At 44.7% G+C, this 14,362-nt stretch overlaps 1 protein-coding gene across 2 annotated transcripts; it reads left to right on the top strand.

The window, feature by feature from the left end:
- The first annotated feature begins 493 nt into the window (after positions 1–493).
- On the top strand, positions 494–14,362 carry onecut3b (one cut homeobox 3b). 2 transcript variants are annotated; one of them, XM_086271229.1, is made up of 3 exons: positions 494–1,577; positions 7,687–7,780; positions 11,529–11,627. In XM_086271229.1, the coding sequence occupies exons 1-3, from the start codon at positions 494–496 to the stop codon at positions 11,533–11,535; spliced, it is 1,185 nt and encodes a 394-aa protein (XP_086127355.1). In that variant the 3' UTR covers positions 11,536–11,627. The 2 variants fall into 2 exon arrangements, with proteins under 2 accessions (XP_086127355.1, XP_086127356.1); XM_086271230.1 differs by lacking the exon at positions 7,687–7,780 and having other exon boundaries at positions 11,529–14,362.

Raw genomic sequence — 14,362 nt, 5'->3', positions numbered from 1 at the left:
TAATCATGCAGACTCAGATAAAACTCGGATATTTTGTTTTTTTGTTTTCAAATTTTTTTGTATTTAGACTCGTTGTGTTTTAAACTCGGACAGGTAGACCGCGAGGAGGACTCTGCTCGTGTCCGCCCAATATTTGAAATACACAGATGCGCGCTCCCAGCTCTCTGGTACGAGGCTCAGCCTGCTCTTAGTGGAAGCGCTGTTGGACCAGAGATGAGATACAGCCCTGGAGAGCTCCTAGCCACATGAACGCCACGACGCCGCTGAGGCGCTCGGTCCCGTGTCTGCTTCAGACAGAACAGAACTCGTCCTCGCCTCACCGGACTGGTCGGATAATTGTTATCAATGGATTGGCATTCTAACGGGTTGGTATTTTTATTGCTCCGGTAGGGCTAGAGGGTAAGAAAGCGTGCGTGTGTTTGAGTGAGAGTGAGAGAGCGGTGAGAGGGAGAGACAGGGGGAGACGGTGGGAGGGTGGGACAAGGGAACATATATGCTTTCAGCCATGGAGCTCACCATGGAGAACCTTCACAGCGTCTCGTCACACTCCCAGGCGGGAGACCTCATGAACTCTCCGCATGCTCGGCCATCGCCGTCCCCCAGCTCTACTCCCCGGAATCTGGTCTCGCACGCGCGGTCGGCCATGGTCTCCGGCATGCCCTCGCTTCTGGAGGGGTCTGGGGGAGACTACCGGACAGACCCGTCCGCGTTGTCCGGACACCTGCACCCGTCCATCAGCATGTGCGAAACCGGGATGAGCCTTAGCAACACATACACAACTCTAACCCCCCTGCAGCATCTACCTCCGATATCCACAGTGGCGGACAAGTTTCACCACCCGCATTCACACCACCATGCTGCCGCCCACCAACGACTCTCGGCCGGGAACGTGAGTGGGAGCTTCACACTGATGCGGGACGACCACCGTGGTCTTACCTCCATGGGCAATCTGTACAGTCACTACTCTAAAGAAATGTCCGTGTCCGGTATGGGCCACGGCTCGCTGTCCCCGCTTTCCAGCGGGCTGGGCTCTCTGCACAACTCCCAGCAGCCGCTCTCAGCCTACGGGCCCAGCGCGCACCTCCCCGCCGACCCCAAGATGCTTTCTCCGGTGTCAGGCTTCGAGACCCACGCATCCATGCTGTCCCGAAGTGACCAAGAGCATCTGGCCAGGAGTTTAGGGGGACATGGCCACGGCATGATCTCCAACATCAGCGGCATGCATCATCACCCGCACGGTCACCTTCACTCGCAAGCAAACGGTGCAGTAATGCTGGGGGACCGGGAGAGACACGGCCATGGACCCAGCCAAGGAGTATCAGGGTCAGGCATTCAGGCCGAGGAGATCAACACTAAGGAGGTGGCACAGAGAATAACAGCAGAGTTGAAGCGCTACTCCATCCCGCAGGCCATATTCGCCCAGAGGATCTTAAGCCGGTCGCAGGGCACCCTCTCAGACCTGCTACGGAACCCCAAACCTTGGAGTAAGCTCAAGTCAGGACGGGAGACCTTCAGAAGGATGTGGAAGTGGCTGCAGGAGCCCGAGTTTCAGCGGATGTCTGCTCTCAGGCTAGCAGGTAATATACAATCCCTTCAGCATTATTGCTTCACATAAAAAGCGTTCAGTCTTCCACCGTCGCCTCTCAAATAAAATAGAAGGATTCAGCACCACGGACAGTTCAGCCAGCAAAGGTGCGCAGAGGCACAGCAGCTTCATCAACGTAATTAGCCATACCCGCAATTCCTTCAACCGGAAGCGAATATGATTTGTGTAAAGACAGCGAACAAATCTATTTGTGTTTCCCTCGGATCTCTAGGAATAGTTACAGTGGGATGCAAAAGTTTGGGCAACCTTGTTAATCGCCGTTATTTTCCTGTATAAATCGTTGGTTGTTACAATAAAAAATGTCAGTTAAAAATATCATATAGGAGACACACACAGTGTTATTTGAGAAGTGAAATGAAGTTTATTGGATTTACAGAAAGTGTGCAATAATTGTTTAAATAAAATCAGGCAAGTGCATAAATTTCGGCACCACAAAAAAAGAAATGAAATCAATATTTAGTAGATCCGCCTTTTGCAGAAATTACAGCCTCTAAACGCTTCCTGTAGGTTCCAATGAGAGTCTGGATTGTGGTTGAAGGTATTTTGGACCATTCCTCTTTACAAAACATCTCTAGTTCATTCAGGTTTGATGGCTTCCGAGCATGGACAGCTCTCTTTAACTCACACCACAGATTTCAATAATATTCAGGTCTGGGGACTGAGATGGTCATTCCAGAACGTTGTACTTGTTCCTCTGCATGAATGCCTTAGTGGATTTTGAGCAGTGTTTCGGGCCGTTGTCTTGTTGAAAGATCCAGCACGGCGCAGCTTCAGCTTTGTCACTGATTCCTGGACATTGAGTGGAATCCATGTGTCCCTCAACTTTGACAAGATTCCCAGTCCCTGCACTGGCCACACAGCCCCACAGCATGATGGAACCACCATATTTTACTGTAGGTAGCAGGTGTTTTTCTTGGAATGCTGTGTTCTTTTTCCTCCATGCATAACGCCCCTTGTTATGCCCAAATAACTCAATTTTAGTTTCATCAGTCCACAGCACCTTATTCCAGAATGAAGCTGGCTTGTCCAAATGTGTTTTAGCAAACCTCAAGCAGCTCTGTTTGTGCTGTGGGCGGAGAAAAGGCTTCCTCTGCATCACTCTCGCATACAGCATCTCCTTGTGTAAAGTGCACCGAATGGTTGAACAGTGACTCCATCTGCTGCAAGATGATGTTGTAGGTCTTTGGTGCTGGTCTGTGGGTTGACTCTGACTCTTCTCACCATTCGTCGCTTCTGTCTGTCTGAGATTTTTGTTCGTCTGCCACTTCGAGCCTTAACTTGAACTGAGCCTGTGGTCTTCCATTTTCTCAATATGTTCCTAACTGTGGAAACAGACAGCTTAAATCTCTGAGACAGCTTTCTGTATCCTTCCCCTAAACAATGATGGTGAACAATCTTTGACTTCAGGTCATTTGAGAGTTGTTTTGAGACCCCCATGTTGCTACTCTTCAGAGAAATTTAAAAGAGGAGGGAAACTTACAATTGACCCCCTTAAATACTCTTTCTCATTATTGGATTCACCTGTGTATGTAGGTCAGGGGTCACTGAGCTTACCGAGCCAATTTGAGTTCCAATAATTAGTTCTAAAGGTTTTGGAATCAATAAAATGACAACAGTGCCCAAATTTATGCACCTGCCTGATTTTGTTTAAACAATTATTGCACACTTTCTGTAAATCCAATAAACTTCATTTCACTTCTCAAATATCACTGTGTGTGTCTCCTATATGATATTTTTAACTGACATTTTTTATTGTAACAACCAACGATTTATACAGGAAAATAATGACTATTAACAAGGTTACCCAAACCTTTGCATCCCACTATATCGCCTGATAGCGACTACTTGGAGCACATTTGCGTCCACCACACTTGCTGTTGTAAACTAAATTTGCAGGCCTGTAGTTTTTGATCTACACACAGCAAATCGCAATTGATTCACAATAAAACCTCGAAATAGTTGTCCTCCCAAGACGCCTGTTTTACGAGCTTGTGTTTGTGCGTGCGCACGCGCGCGCGCTTCGGTGGGGCCAACCAGTTGCGCGCGAGAATAGCGGGGTGACCCCAGGCTGCCTGATCAATACGCCAGTTCCCACTCTCCCTTTTAAATGTGGCACACCGATCGATGCCCGTATCGGAGCTGAAAGACGCAATGACCGCAAGATCTCTCCCGCTTTTCATTTAGTGCCATGTAGCACGAGCTTTACATTTAGAACAGGGGCAGGTATGATACAGGGTTCGCTTTTAAAAAAAAATTAACTCAGGACAGCAAAATGAAACTGTGATTTTCAGTGTTTTAAAACTTCAAACTTTGAATCACTAACACTCCAACCCGGTGTCCATTCAGAAAATTAAACATGTAGACCTAAATATTTATTTTAAAAAATGAAATATGTGAAAAATACTACTGCAGCCCACAGATGTGATCACCAGATCTATTTCAAAGCAACCTTGAGCTGCACAAACTGTTCTGATGAAATATTGATTGTAAACTGGGGCGGGGATTGATAACGTGGACAAGTACAAACAAGAAAATGTAGAGAATATAGAGTTTGTGAAGCTGAAAGCCACAAAAACTAACAAAACAAATAGGAAATGTTTCCCTTTCCCCCCTTTAAAATGACATATTTGTTATGAGATGGTGCTACTGAAAGGAATAGCTGTCCAAACCAATAAGATTTCACTGTATCAGTGAAATGCCAAGATAATGCAATCCAATAAGGAAAAATGGGCACAATAGATAGATAGATAGATAGATAGATAGATAGATAGATAGATAGATAGATAGATAGATAGATAGATAGATAGATAGATGAGGATTAGAAGCTGAGGCTTTGAGTGTCATTAATAGTGTTGCTCTGTCCTTTCAGTGTTTGCCTGGCTTTGCACATAGGAGATCAATAAGGCCGTTTCCCCTTCCCAACCCCCTTCTCTCCCACTCCCTGGTGCTCTCCTTCTGTGTTTCTCTCTCTCCTCTCTTCTTCTCTGCAGCACATGACAATAATATCACTAATCTTTCAGTGGTTAACCTGGCAACAGGCAGACGGGCAGGTTGTTTGGCTCGAGGAGCTCGGCGCCACAGAACAAAACAAAACAAAAAACAAAACGCTCAGTGGAGGAAAGGATAAATGAGAGCTAGTCAAACAATGCACTGAGCCATTTTCTATCATCTTACCTCTTACCAGAGCCATCTCTTAATGCCCATCAAACTTACTCGTGCCATGAGAGATTAATGTCGGTATTCTGTTTCTCATATTTTCTGAGGAATCCAAATGGGAAAAACTGGAATGGACAAAACTTCAGTCAACTTGGTTTAAGTGCAGAAGCAAGAAAAGCAAAACTGACATGTGGAAAAAAGGGCTGCAGGAGCTGGGAGATGCCATTGATTGAGTAAGGGCAGGCAGGTTTGGGCTTTGTGTGAACAGCCAGATAGAGGCAGGGTAGTGAAAGGATCAATACCGACCTTAATAATTGATAAGTTTAAGAGAGACGGAGGCGAGATGGGGAAGAAAGAGAGAGGCAGACAGCGGTTGTGTTAGCACTTGTAACAGCATCTTCTAGGTAAGCAAAGTCAAATCTGTGGTTAACAGCTGAGGACCACACAGCAGTCTTCCTGCCTAAACCCCACAGCACAGGGTGTGTAAGTGGTTTTCAAAAATGCTGTTTACACCCTAAACATCCTGTGAAACATCAATAGCACAGTTCTGACACCAACAAGGATGCTGTAGACTCCCACTGCTGAGAACTCGAATCAGATATTTATGAAGCTAGAAAAGAAACACGACTGTAGATTTGTAACAAGTGAAATCAGGGCTTGAAGGCTGATATCTAAAGACAAACACAAAGAGATCACAGCCTAGGAGGGTCTTACAGTAGACAAAGGGCACCAGAGCATCCAGCTGCCTGCCGAGACAGAGTAAGTGCTTTCTGTTTAAGTCAGCGAATCCTCAAAGCAATCCAAGGTTGTGATGTCATTTGATTTTAAAGGTTGCTATGCTTTATGGGGTTTGTAATGCATCTTTATGGAAGGCCTGCAAGCACATTTCATTGAGTGCGTGTGCACACATGCATGCGCGTATGTCTGTGCAAATGCTTCCACATGCACACGTGTGTGTGTGTAAGACTGGGTTATAGAGTGCGTCTGCACTATACATTGTTCAGGTTTATCTGACTCGCTCTGAATCGGTATTGATTTCCTCTCTTCTGCTCTCTTCGGCTCTCTCATATTCTCTCTCTCTCTCTCTCCTTCCCTCTATGCCTCCCCCCTTCCTTCTCTTCTGGCTCTGTACCAGCAGAGCAGAGCAGAGTCTTTGCCTCCCAGCCTTAATTCATCCCTGCTCTCTCTGTAACAGACAGAACTCATTTTGAATAGCCATTCCTGGCACAGTGGTGTCAAATATTTTGACACACTGTATGACTGCAGCTTAATGTGCTGCGACTTAGATTGGCAATACAGTACAACACAAAAAGAAGCTCTATATAGCTTCATAAACATTTAAAACAACCTCTAGCCAAATATTTTAATTCGCATACAAGTAATAAAAATGAGCTGGTTGCAGAATACATAGAAAAAAGATGTGTGGTAATAAGAAGGTGATGCATTTTGTTTAAGAACTGATGCCCATAAGGAGGATATGTGGTTGAAATATATCAAATTTACCTTCTTTAGAGTAGAAATCAGGACTTGTGTTAAATAATAAACACATAAATAAACATCTGTTAGTAGTTTCTTAATTATCCATTTGCAGCACCTTGTTTTGTTAAACCTTATGTTGCTCATGGCAGTTTGTAAAAGGCCTGGTGGTGCTGAAAGGACAGCTCCTTCTAATCCCTCACAGCAGCATTTCGGTGTTAAAGGTGCAAACACCCAACCAATAAAACTGCATTAGTCAGGACTGAATTACAGCTTTTCAGCTCCGACCTTTTAATCTTTTTAAGCTCTTTCTTAAAAGTTATCACAAATTAAACTGACTTGACTTTAGAGTCCCTGCAGATGTTCTGTGTGTCAGAGAGCGTTTGTCTCGGAGATATGTGTAAGCCAGAACTCATTTTATCGTTATCTAGAATTTCCCTTTAATTTGAGCAGAAAATTTGTTCATTAAGCCAAACGGCCGGGAAGAGAAATAGTCCTTGTTTATAGGGACCAGATAATAATATCATTCATAAGTTACAGTACACGAGGTATTTTTAAGTGCTTGAAAAATATTTTTTGGTTAGTTTGTGTTTGTGTGTTTGTGTTCGATATTATTGCATGTTTGTTACAGACGGGACACTGCTTACTAAATCAGAGGCACGTTGTGCAGTTTTTTTTCTTTGTTTTTATTACATCAAAGGCTGAGATTATATTAAACTTTCGCGATAATAACTTAAAAAAAAAACACACAGGAAAAAAGAAACAGAGAGATCACTTTGAAGGCCCAATATTTAAAGCTTGAATATAAAGTTTACAAATGAATCAGTCATCATCGAAGAAATAAAGTTCTACTAGATTAAACAACGGCTTGATTGTAAGTCTTTCTAAGTGTTTCGGGAACATTTCCCAGCGGCTTCTTTGTAGCTTAGTTTACAAAGATTTATTCGTTTTGTTCTCCTTTATTCGCCGTGTTCAGGGTCTCAAAAAACTGTCGAAATATTTGATTGAGGCTTGTGCTCCGTGGAGAGAATGCTGCGTTTAGTTTTTACGTTTTTAAAATAAAAACACAAATCTTAGAAAAACGAAGAGGCGCAAAACTTGGTTTACAGGGCTTACATGACTTTTATGGACTACGAGACAGGATCTAATACTCTGTAAAGCTGCCGATCACTAGTCTCAACAGGACAACACGGGCTTTAGTTGAGAAATAAACGACAGCTTTCAAATAAGCCAATCCTAATCAATCGAGGGTAGCCCGTTTTAAAGGACGAAGAGGCGGTTTGGTTTCAGCCTTGCGCAGTGTTGTGGTGGGAGCAGGGGTCATTCGGGCGCTTTACTTCCCTGCAATGCAATGAATAGGCCTATAGGTTGATCAATATAATCAATAACCGTACATCTGAGGAGGTGTGACAGAGAGTGATTGACACCAAACTGTTTCTCGCCTGCAGTAGTCCGTCCAGGGCGGGAGAGGGCCCGTCTCACCGCACACAAAGCCCGATCTCATCCGTCCGTCCAGGCGTCGACTAGCAGCAGCACGGTGCGGTTAGTTCACCGTCTGCCCCTCACGCCCCACCTGCACACACACACACACACACACACACACACACACACACACACACACACACACACACACACACACACACACACACACACACACACACAGAGGTAAGACACATAATACTCTCCTGTAACATTAAACGAGTTGCCTTGTGCATTTTCATTTTCCCAAATCAAAGGAAACACAGGCCAGAGATGATCTTTTAATTGTAACTCACGTCCACTTATTGGCTTTCATCTCTCGAGGCTTGAGGACATAAAGCTGATGAGATCGAAGGATCTCATGTTTCCTCCTGTACACTAAACATTTCAATGCACACCAGCTAGAGAGTCTTCACACGAAAACTCTATTCGTTTCCTGGTATAAACAAACAAACAAACAAACAAACAAAACAAAACAACACCAAATATCTCTAATCGACTGCTTTCACACACGACTACCTAAAATGTGTTTTACCTCTTGTTGTTTCCAATTGACCTTTACTGTGCAGAGTTTTTGGCAAAAAAAGTTTCCAGATGCATGCCTTAAATCTCATTTTAACACAGGATCAGGAACTACGGGAGCCAGTCACGAGTGGTGTGCGTGACAGGTGTGGGACCTCTAAAGTCAAGCAGTTAAAGTTTAGAAACAAAACAGAATGAGTGTATATCAGTCCAATCAATTTTAATCGGATAATTGGCGATTTATTTATGTTATTCTAAGCAGAGTGTTGAAACGTGTAGGTTCGCGCATGTGTGCACACTTACTGCCCACTTGCGCACATTCACACACACTGAAAGGGAAAGCAGAGACAGCAGCCACCGGCAGCCACAGTCATAAAGCCGAGGTGCTCTTAAACGAGGCACAAGTGCAGCTTAACACACCGAACGGCCAGCGAGTTCATCTCTGGATCAGTAAGCGGTTGAGATTAAACAAAGTGGCGGTTGCCCTGATACCTTTGGCACCGCTGACACCAGGGACATATGAAAGAGATGACATGCGCAACTGCCACTTGAGACTGCTTGTCTCTTCAGAAAAGCCCATTTAGTAATGAGACACACTAAAGATAACCAATAACAGTTTGGTTCTTGTCTCAAGAGAGGTCGCTTTAATGAGTAGCCCCCACTTTTCCTTCCCTGTGGTCCTGTGTTTCTTACCGCGGCGAGGGACGTTCAAGGAGTCTCATTTGAAATTGATTGATTATCTGAGATATGCACTGACCATTGCGGGCCCAGGCCTAGTGCTAACTCCTCGGCAGATGTGTTTTGCAGGCACTGCACACAGGCCTCTGTGCTGCAGAGCAGCATCTGAGCTGATGGAGGAGACCCAGAGTGGTGTTGGCATTGTAAAATGGCCGGTAGCACAAGTTGTTCGAAAACAGGCATTACATATTAAATTATCACTATATTAGCACTAGCATTCAGTCATTACATTAGGGAGTATTGAGTTTGGTTTGAGACAGCACTTAGAGAGCCTTCAGGAGATTCTGGCATGGCTGGGCCTGAACCAATTGAATAAACGTTCCATGAAATGGTTCTGAAGCGCGGATCAATCAATATGGGGGCTATCAATCCGGGGGCAAATTAAAACAATTGAGAAAAACAACAAGAGGAAAAGAGTTGAGGAAGTCGAGAGGAGGGATGGAGGATACAATGCAGGGACGAGCACATAACCTACATTCAGCTGAGGAAAAATATCTTGGTAATTGTGCTTTGCTTGCAGTAACAAAGCGTGAACAATGACCATTCGCACACGTGCACGCGCGCATGCATGCATACACATGTGCACATTTATATTGATCCCCACCTCACAGTCAAATCTGTTTACTGCTGTTGTCTAAACCTGCTGTAAAGTCATCAATCATTTGCATACACCACCACCTCCACACTGCAGCCAGTCTTATTTATCTTCTGCCCCCACCCCCACCTTTCCTTCTTCTCATTCTTTCCCTGCACACACACACACACACACACACACACACACACACACACACACACACACACACACACACACACACACACACACACACACACTGACAATCATCCAGCACTGGCACTGGTGTAGATATCAGTGATCATTCCTTGGCGCTTTTTAAGGTACATCCCCAAACTCAATCTCGTGCACGCGCACACACTTTATATGGCCTAAAAACTATGTAATCAGTGACCTATCTGAGACCCCCCCCAATTCAAAAGCACCCAGACTGGATGACTGCCACATTTTCTTTGTTCTTCCAAAGATTAACAATTTCTTCTCATCTGTCTGTCACAAGGCGCGTTCGCGAGCTACAATCCCCAGCCCGAGCGCGCGTCCCCCCAATACACACACACACACGCGCGTGCGCACATACACACCACCGAGTTCTCGCGGATCGATAGGGATCGATCGGGTGGGGAAGGGAGCCCTGATTACTGGACCACGTGTTCGGGAGAAAACCGCGGAAAATCGATCATTGCAGCTTTTTAGGGCAGCAGAACAGAACAGACTCCCTCCAGTCTCCACAGCCAGAGCCGAGCCTACTGACGGTGCATCCAGGCACGGCAGACCGCTTCTTTGTCAGCATTTCACATCTCCACCAGTTTCAGCAAGGCACACACACATCCACGATCACACTACTCTATTCACCATAACCGCGTTATTTCTCGATTAGTCACAAATCAAGCCAAATTGTTTACATACATAAATACTTCAAATCCGCATGCAGGTGAGTTATAACTCAGGCCTGCACAGGTTTTAGACATATTTCCTCTCCTCCTCTCCTCGGAGCCTGACGGTTTATCTCATGTCACCACACATTTGAAATAAACGTCTAGAGATACTTCAATGAGCAAGATGTTTACTCCTCTGAGTCTTACTGTTCATGTTATGTTCTGCTGCAGCAGCAGGTAGTAACCAACGAGAATATGTAGTGTAGCATTCAGGAACAGTAAGAGATCTGAGTGCTCATTTTCAGTCCTGTTATTAATATAAATGGTGCAAGAAAAACCCCGCTTAATTAACCAAGTCTCAAATTTGACTTGAACAGGGAAAAACACGGCACAGCTTAAAGATAAGGCCGCTGTTAACAAGTTTCACCCTGGCTAAATTTGTGATTTAAATGGACAAAACTAGACCTGTTCGGAAATCAATCTCAACACTTAGAGCGTGTTTGGCAACCTAAATAGCAATAATATTGGATTTTAAATGCGGAACATTAGTTTGGAAATCTACAAAAACTCTGTCATTGATATCAGGATAACCCCACCTGAAACAGAAACATGTGAGGTTTAGATATTATTTTAATATAGTTTAATATCTTCTCACTCAGAAGGCAGCCCGTAGTATAGACTCAATCACATTTTAAATATTTAAATTCGATCTGCTCCTCTCCTTATGTCTTCCTGCTTCTCATTCTTTCTTTTGTAGCTTGCGCATGCTCCTGTTTCACACACACAGAGTAATCTGTTCCCATAATGTGCCCTTTTCAAATAGCCAATTAGGGATCGTGATACAGGCCTAAACACATTCCGCTTAAGCATCAGGACTTCATCATCACACTGAAACATGATCATAAATAACCACTTTTAAACTTTTTGGTTCTACACTCTGCTTTTTGTTGCTATTTTTTTTGGAAATTTTTGTTCCCTGAGTATTATGTTAAATGTATAAATTATCTGTATCATATGTATTTTGTGCTCCACTATATGTGACACATATATAACATGTTATTCTTCTCTCCCTTCCTCCCTTTATCCGTCTCCTTCTTCTCTCCAGCATGTAAACGCAAGGAGGAGGACCGAGGACGGGAGCGGAACCAGGTGCCAAAGAAGCAGCGACTGGTCTTCACCGACCTGCAGCGTCGCACCTTGGTAGCCATCTTCAGAGAGAACCGCCGGCCCTCCAAGGAGATGCAGCTCACCATCTCCCAGCAGCTGGGCCTGGAGCTCTCCACCGTCTCCAACTTCTTCATGAACTCACGCCGCCGATGTCCAGAGCGCTGGGACGCAGAGGATCACAGTCTCGGGGCGCACGGCCACGTGCACACATCCCACGGAAACAGCAGCAGCAACAACAACAACAACAACAACAACAATAACGGCGCCTCACCAATCCAACCCGGTACCTCCTCTGCTGTTTCCTTCTCCAAGGCCTGACGTCTGCAGGACGGATGTAGAGAGAATGGAGGGTTCCTTTCCGCTAAGACTCTCCGTCACTGCAGAGCTACCGAGCGCTGTGGCTTCAGACCACTCAACTGATCCATTTGTTCAGAGTACCGAGGACTCTGTGCAGATGGATCAGACCTTCTCGGTGTTATCTTTTGACCCGAATGCCACTCTTAGGGGCTAACATGCATTTTCAAAATGTGACTCTTGAAACCAAAGATCCAACAACCACATGTAGCCGTCAGGAAAAAAAAATCATCCTGAAAAACCAAAGAGCATCCATTTATACTAACCGCGCTGTGGGTGTGCGTGGAAACATGGAAAAGAGAGAAAGAGAGAGAGGGTTTTGCGTCAGGAAACAAGTAGCTTTAAAGACAGCCGGCCTGGAGAGGTCTTCACAAATAATCATGCAGCAGGTGTATCTGTAGGCCTGCGATCAGCTACACCCGCGTTTCAGTGCCACGCTGAGACTGATTGAGAGATGCGTTTATGTGTGACGTATATGTGAAACGATCTCCGCAGGTCGTCCGCTACCTGTGCGTAACGTTCACATCGCCCACAGTGGGGGTGTATTATTATTATTATGATTATTATTATGACTATTCCTCTGCAGCCACTCAGCCCGCTGCACGTCGGAGTAACAGCGCCATCTGCTGCCCAGTCTAACCACACGCCAACCTGTTCTCAGCGCGCTGGCGTTGCTCCTCACACAGCTGCAGATTGAACACCCAGAGAACCAAACAGGAGGAGAAATGGTTCAAACACACTCATCCAAACATCCAATGACACACATGCTGAATGTTTGCTTCTTTATATACACTGAGTGGCTGCACGGCCACAGACTGCATAGTCACTTGAAAGGTTATTTTCAGGTTACAAAAAGAAGAACAATCAAACAGGGATGACATGCCACACATAAAAAAAAGCTGTTGTCCTCGAGTGAAGGGAGTGAGGGAAGGTGGGTGCATTCTGTTCTAGCGGCCAAACACAGAGGTCAAATGTCACAATATAGGATCCTGAGTGCCAATGATGTTTGCCTCTTTATGATAATCAGAGAACAGACGCAGCCCACTTAGTCCCCCCTCCCCCACCCCCAGTGTGCCCTGCAGTGTCTGGTCTGTGTCATTACACACCTACAAATTGTGAGCACTATACGGCATGTTTGCCTATTTCATACCTCAGAAAAAAAAATTAAAAAAAGACAAGAAAAGAAAAACATTGATGTGATCCACATGAAACACAATGGAAATGTCTGTAAATAATCTTTAATTTCATCTCTCGTTCTCTCTGTCTTATCTATTCTCAATTGATCTACTCTCTTGATATGTGTCTTTCTTTCATTTTCTTTTCCCCCTCCCCAACTAATTGATGCGGGTAATAATAGTACCATAGACACATGGTTTCTTTCTCGTGACTATTGTGCTATGTCGTGCTGAAACAATATATAAAGAAGCACCTTGTTGACAAAATGTAAGAACTTAAAAAAAAAAAATGAAACAGAATCAAAACAGACAAATCATCATGTCATGGACTGATCCTATGCACAGACGAGGAAGGGATACCAAACAGAGACAAACTGTGCATATTTGTGAATACCTGTTTGATGGAACAAACGGACTGCGTGGATGTGAAGGACCTCTTCCTTGATCTTTAAACTTTGACCTCTTTGAAATGGACAGTCACGGCATTCCTCTGCTGATTGTTTTCTTTTGTCACCATATGAATTGCCAGATTTTTTTGTGTCTTTTTATAACATTTTTTTCTGTGTGTGTATGTGTGTGTGTGTGGGCAAAGCCACTTGTTGTGTAGCATCTTCTAGCGGGAGATAATCATATAAGGGAGGAGACACAGACAGGAGGAGGAAGGGTGAAGCAGGGGAGGCGGGAGCATCAGAGGCCCGTCATGAGACTGGAAGGTAGCAAGGGACATTCCTCCATAAACCCATAAACTGGGAGGTGTAGTGCACGGAAACAGGTTGTTGTTATTTGGGAATGACTTTGGAGTCTAGACGGAGGAAAACTGCATTTTTTAAAAAAAAAAGTTAAAACCCAAAGCAGAGTGTTAGTGAGGGAAATATGTGTGTGTGTGGCTACCTCACAGAAAATAACCAGACAGTGACCCAGCCGTAAATACCAAAGATAATCCACACCTGCTGTGTTCACACTGGACCTGGGATGCACACACACACACACACACACACACACACACACACACACACACACACACACACACACACACACACACACACACACACACACACACACATGCAGAGTTGCAGACAGATGCAGATTTGGATGCACGCACTTCCACGGAGCAGTCGTGCTGCATAGCAAACACAGCCTGTTTGTTATGTGGGAAGAGTTGAGTGCCTTTTTCCTTCAACCAGGGGATGGACTGCTCTGATCACACACAAATATGCACACACATGTTTAAATGAGGGGGAGT

The sequence above is a fragment of the Aulonocara sp. 'chitande type north' Nkhata Bay genome, linkage group LG18 (assembly GCF_057382095.1).
Source record: "Aulonocara sp. 'chitande type north' Nkhata Bay isolate Kocher_YH1m ecotype deep benthic linkage group LG18, A_spYH_male_GT1.1, whole genome shotgun sequence".
NCBI classification, from domain to species: domain Eukaryota; kingdom Metazoa; phylum Chordata; class Actinopteri; order Cichliformes; family Cichlidae; genus Aulonocara; species Aulonocara sp. 'chitande type north' Nkhata Bay.
The sequence above is the reverse complement of the archived record's forward strand: the minus strand, read 5'-3'. Positions and strand labels throughout refer to the sequence as shown.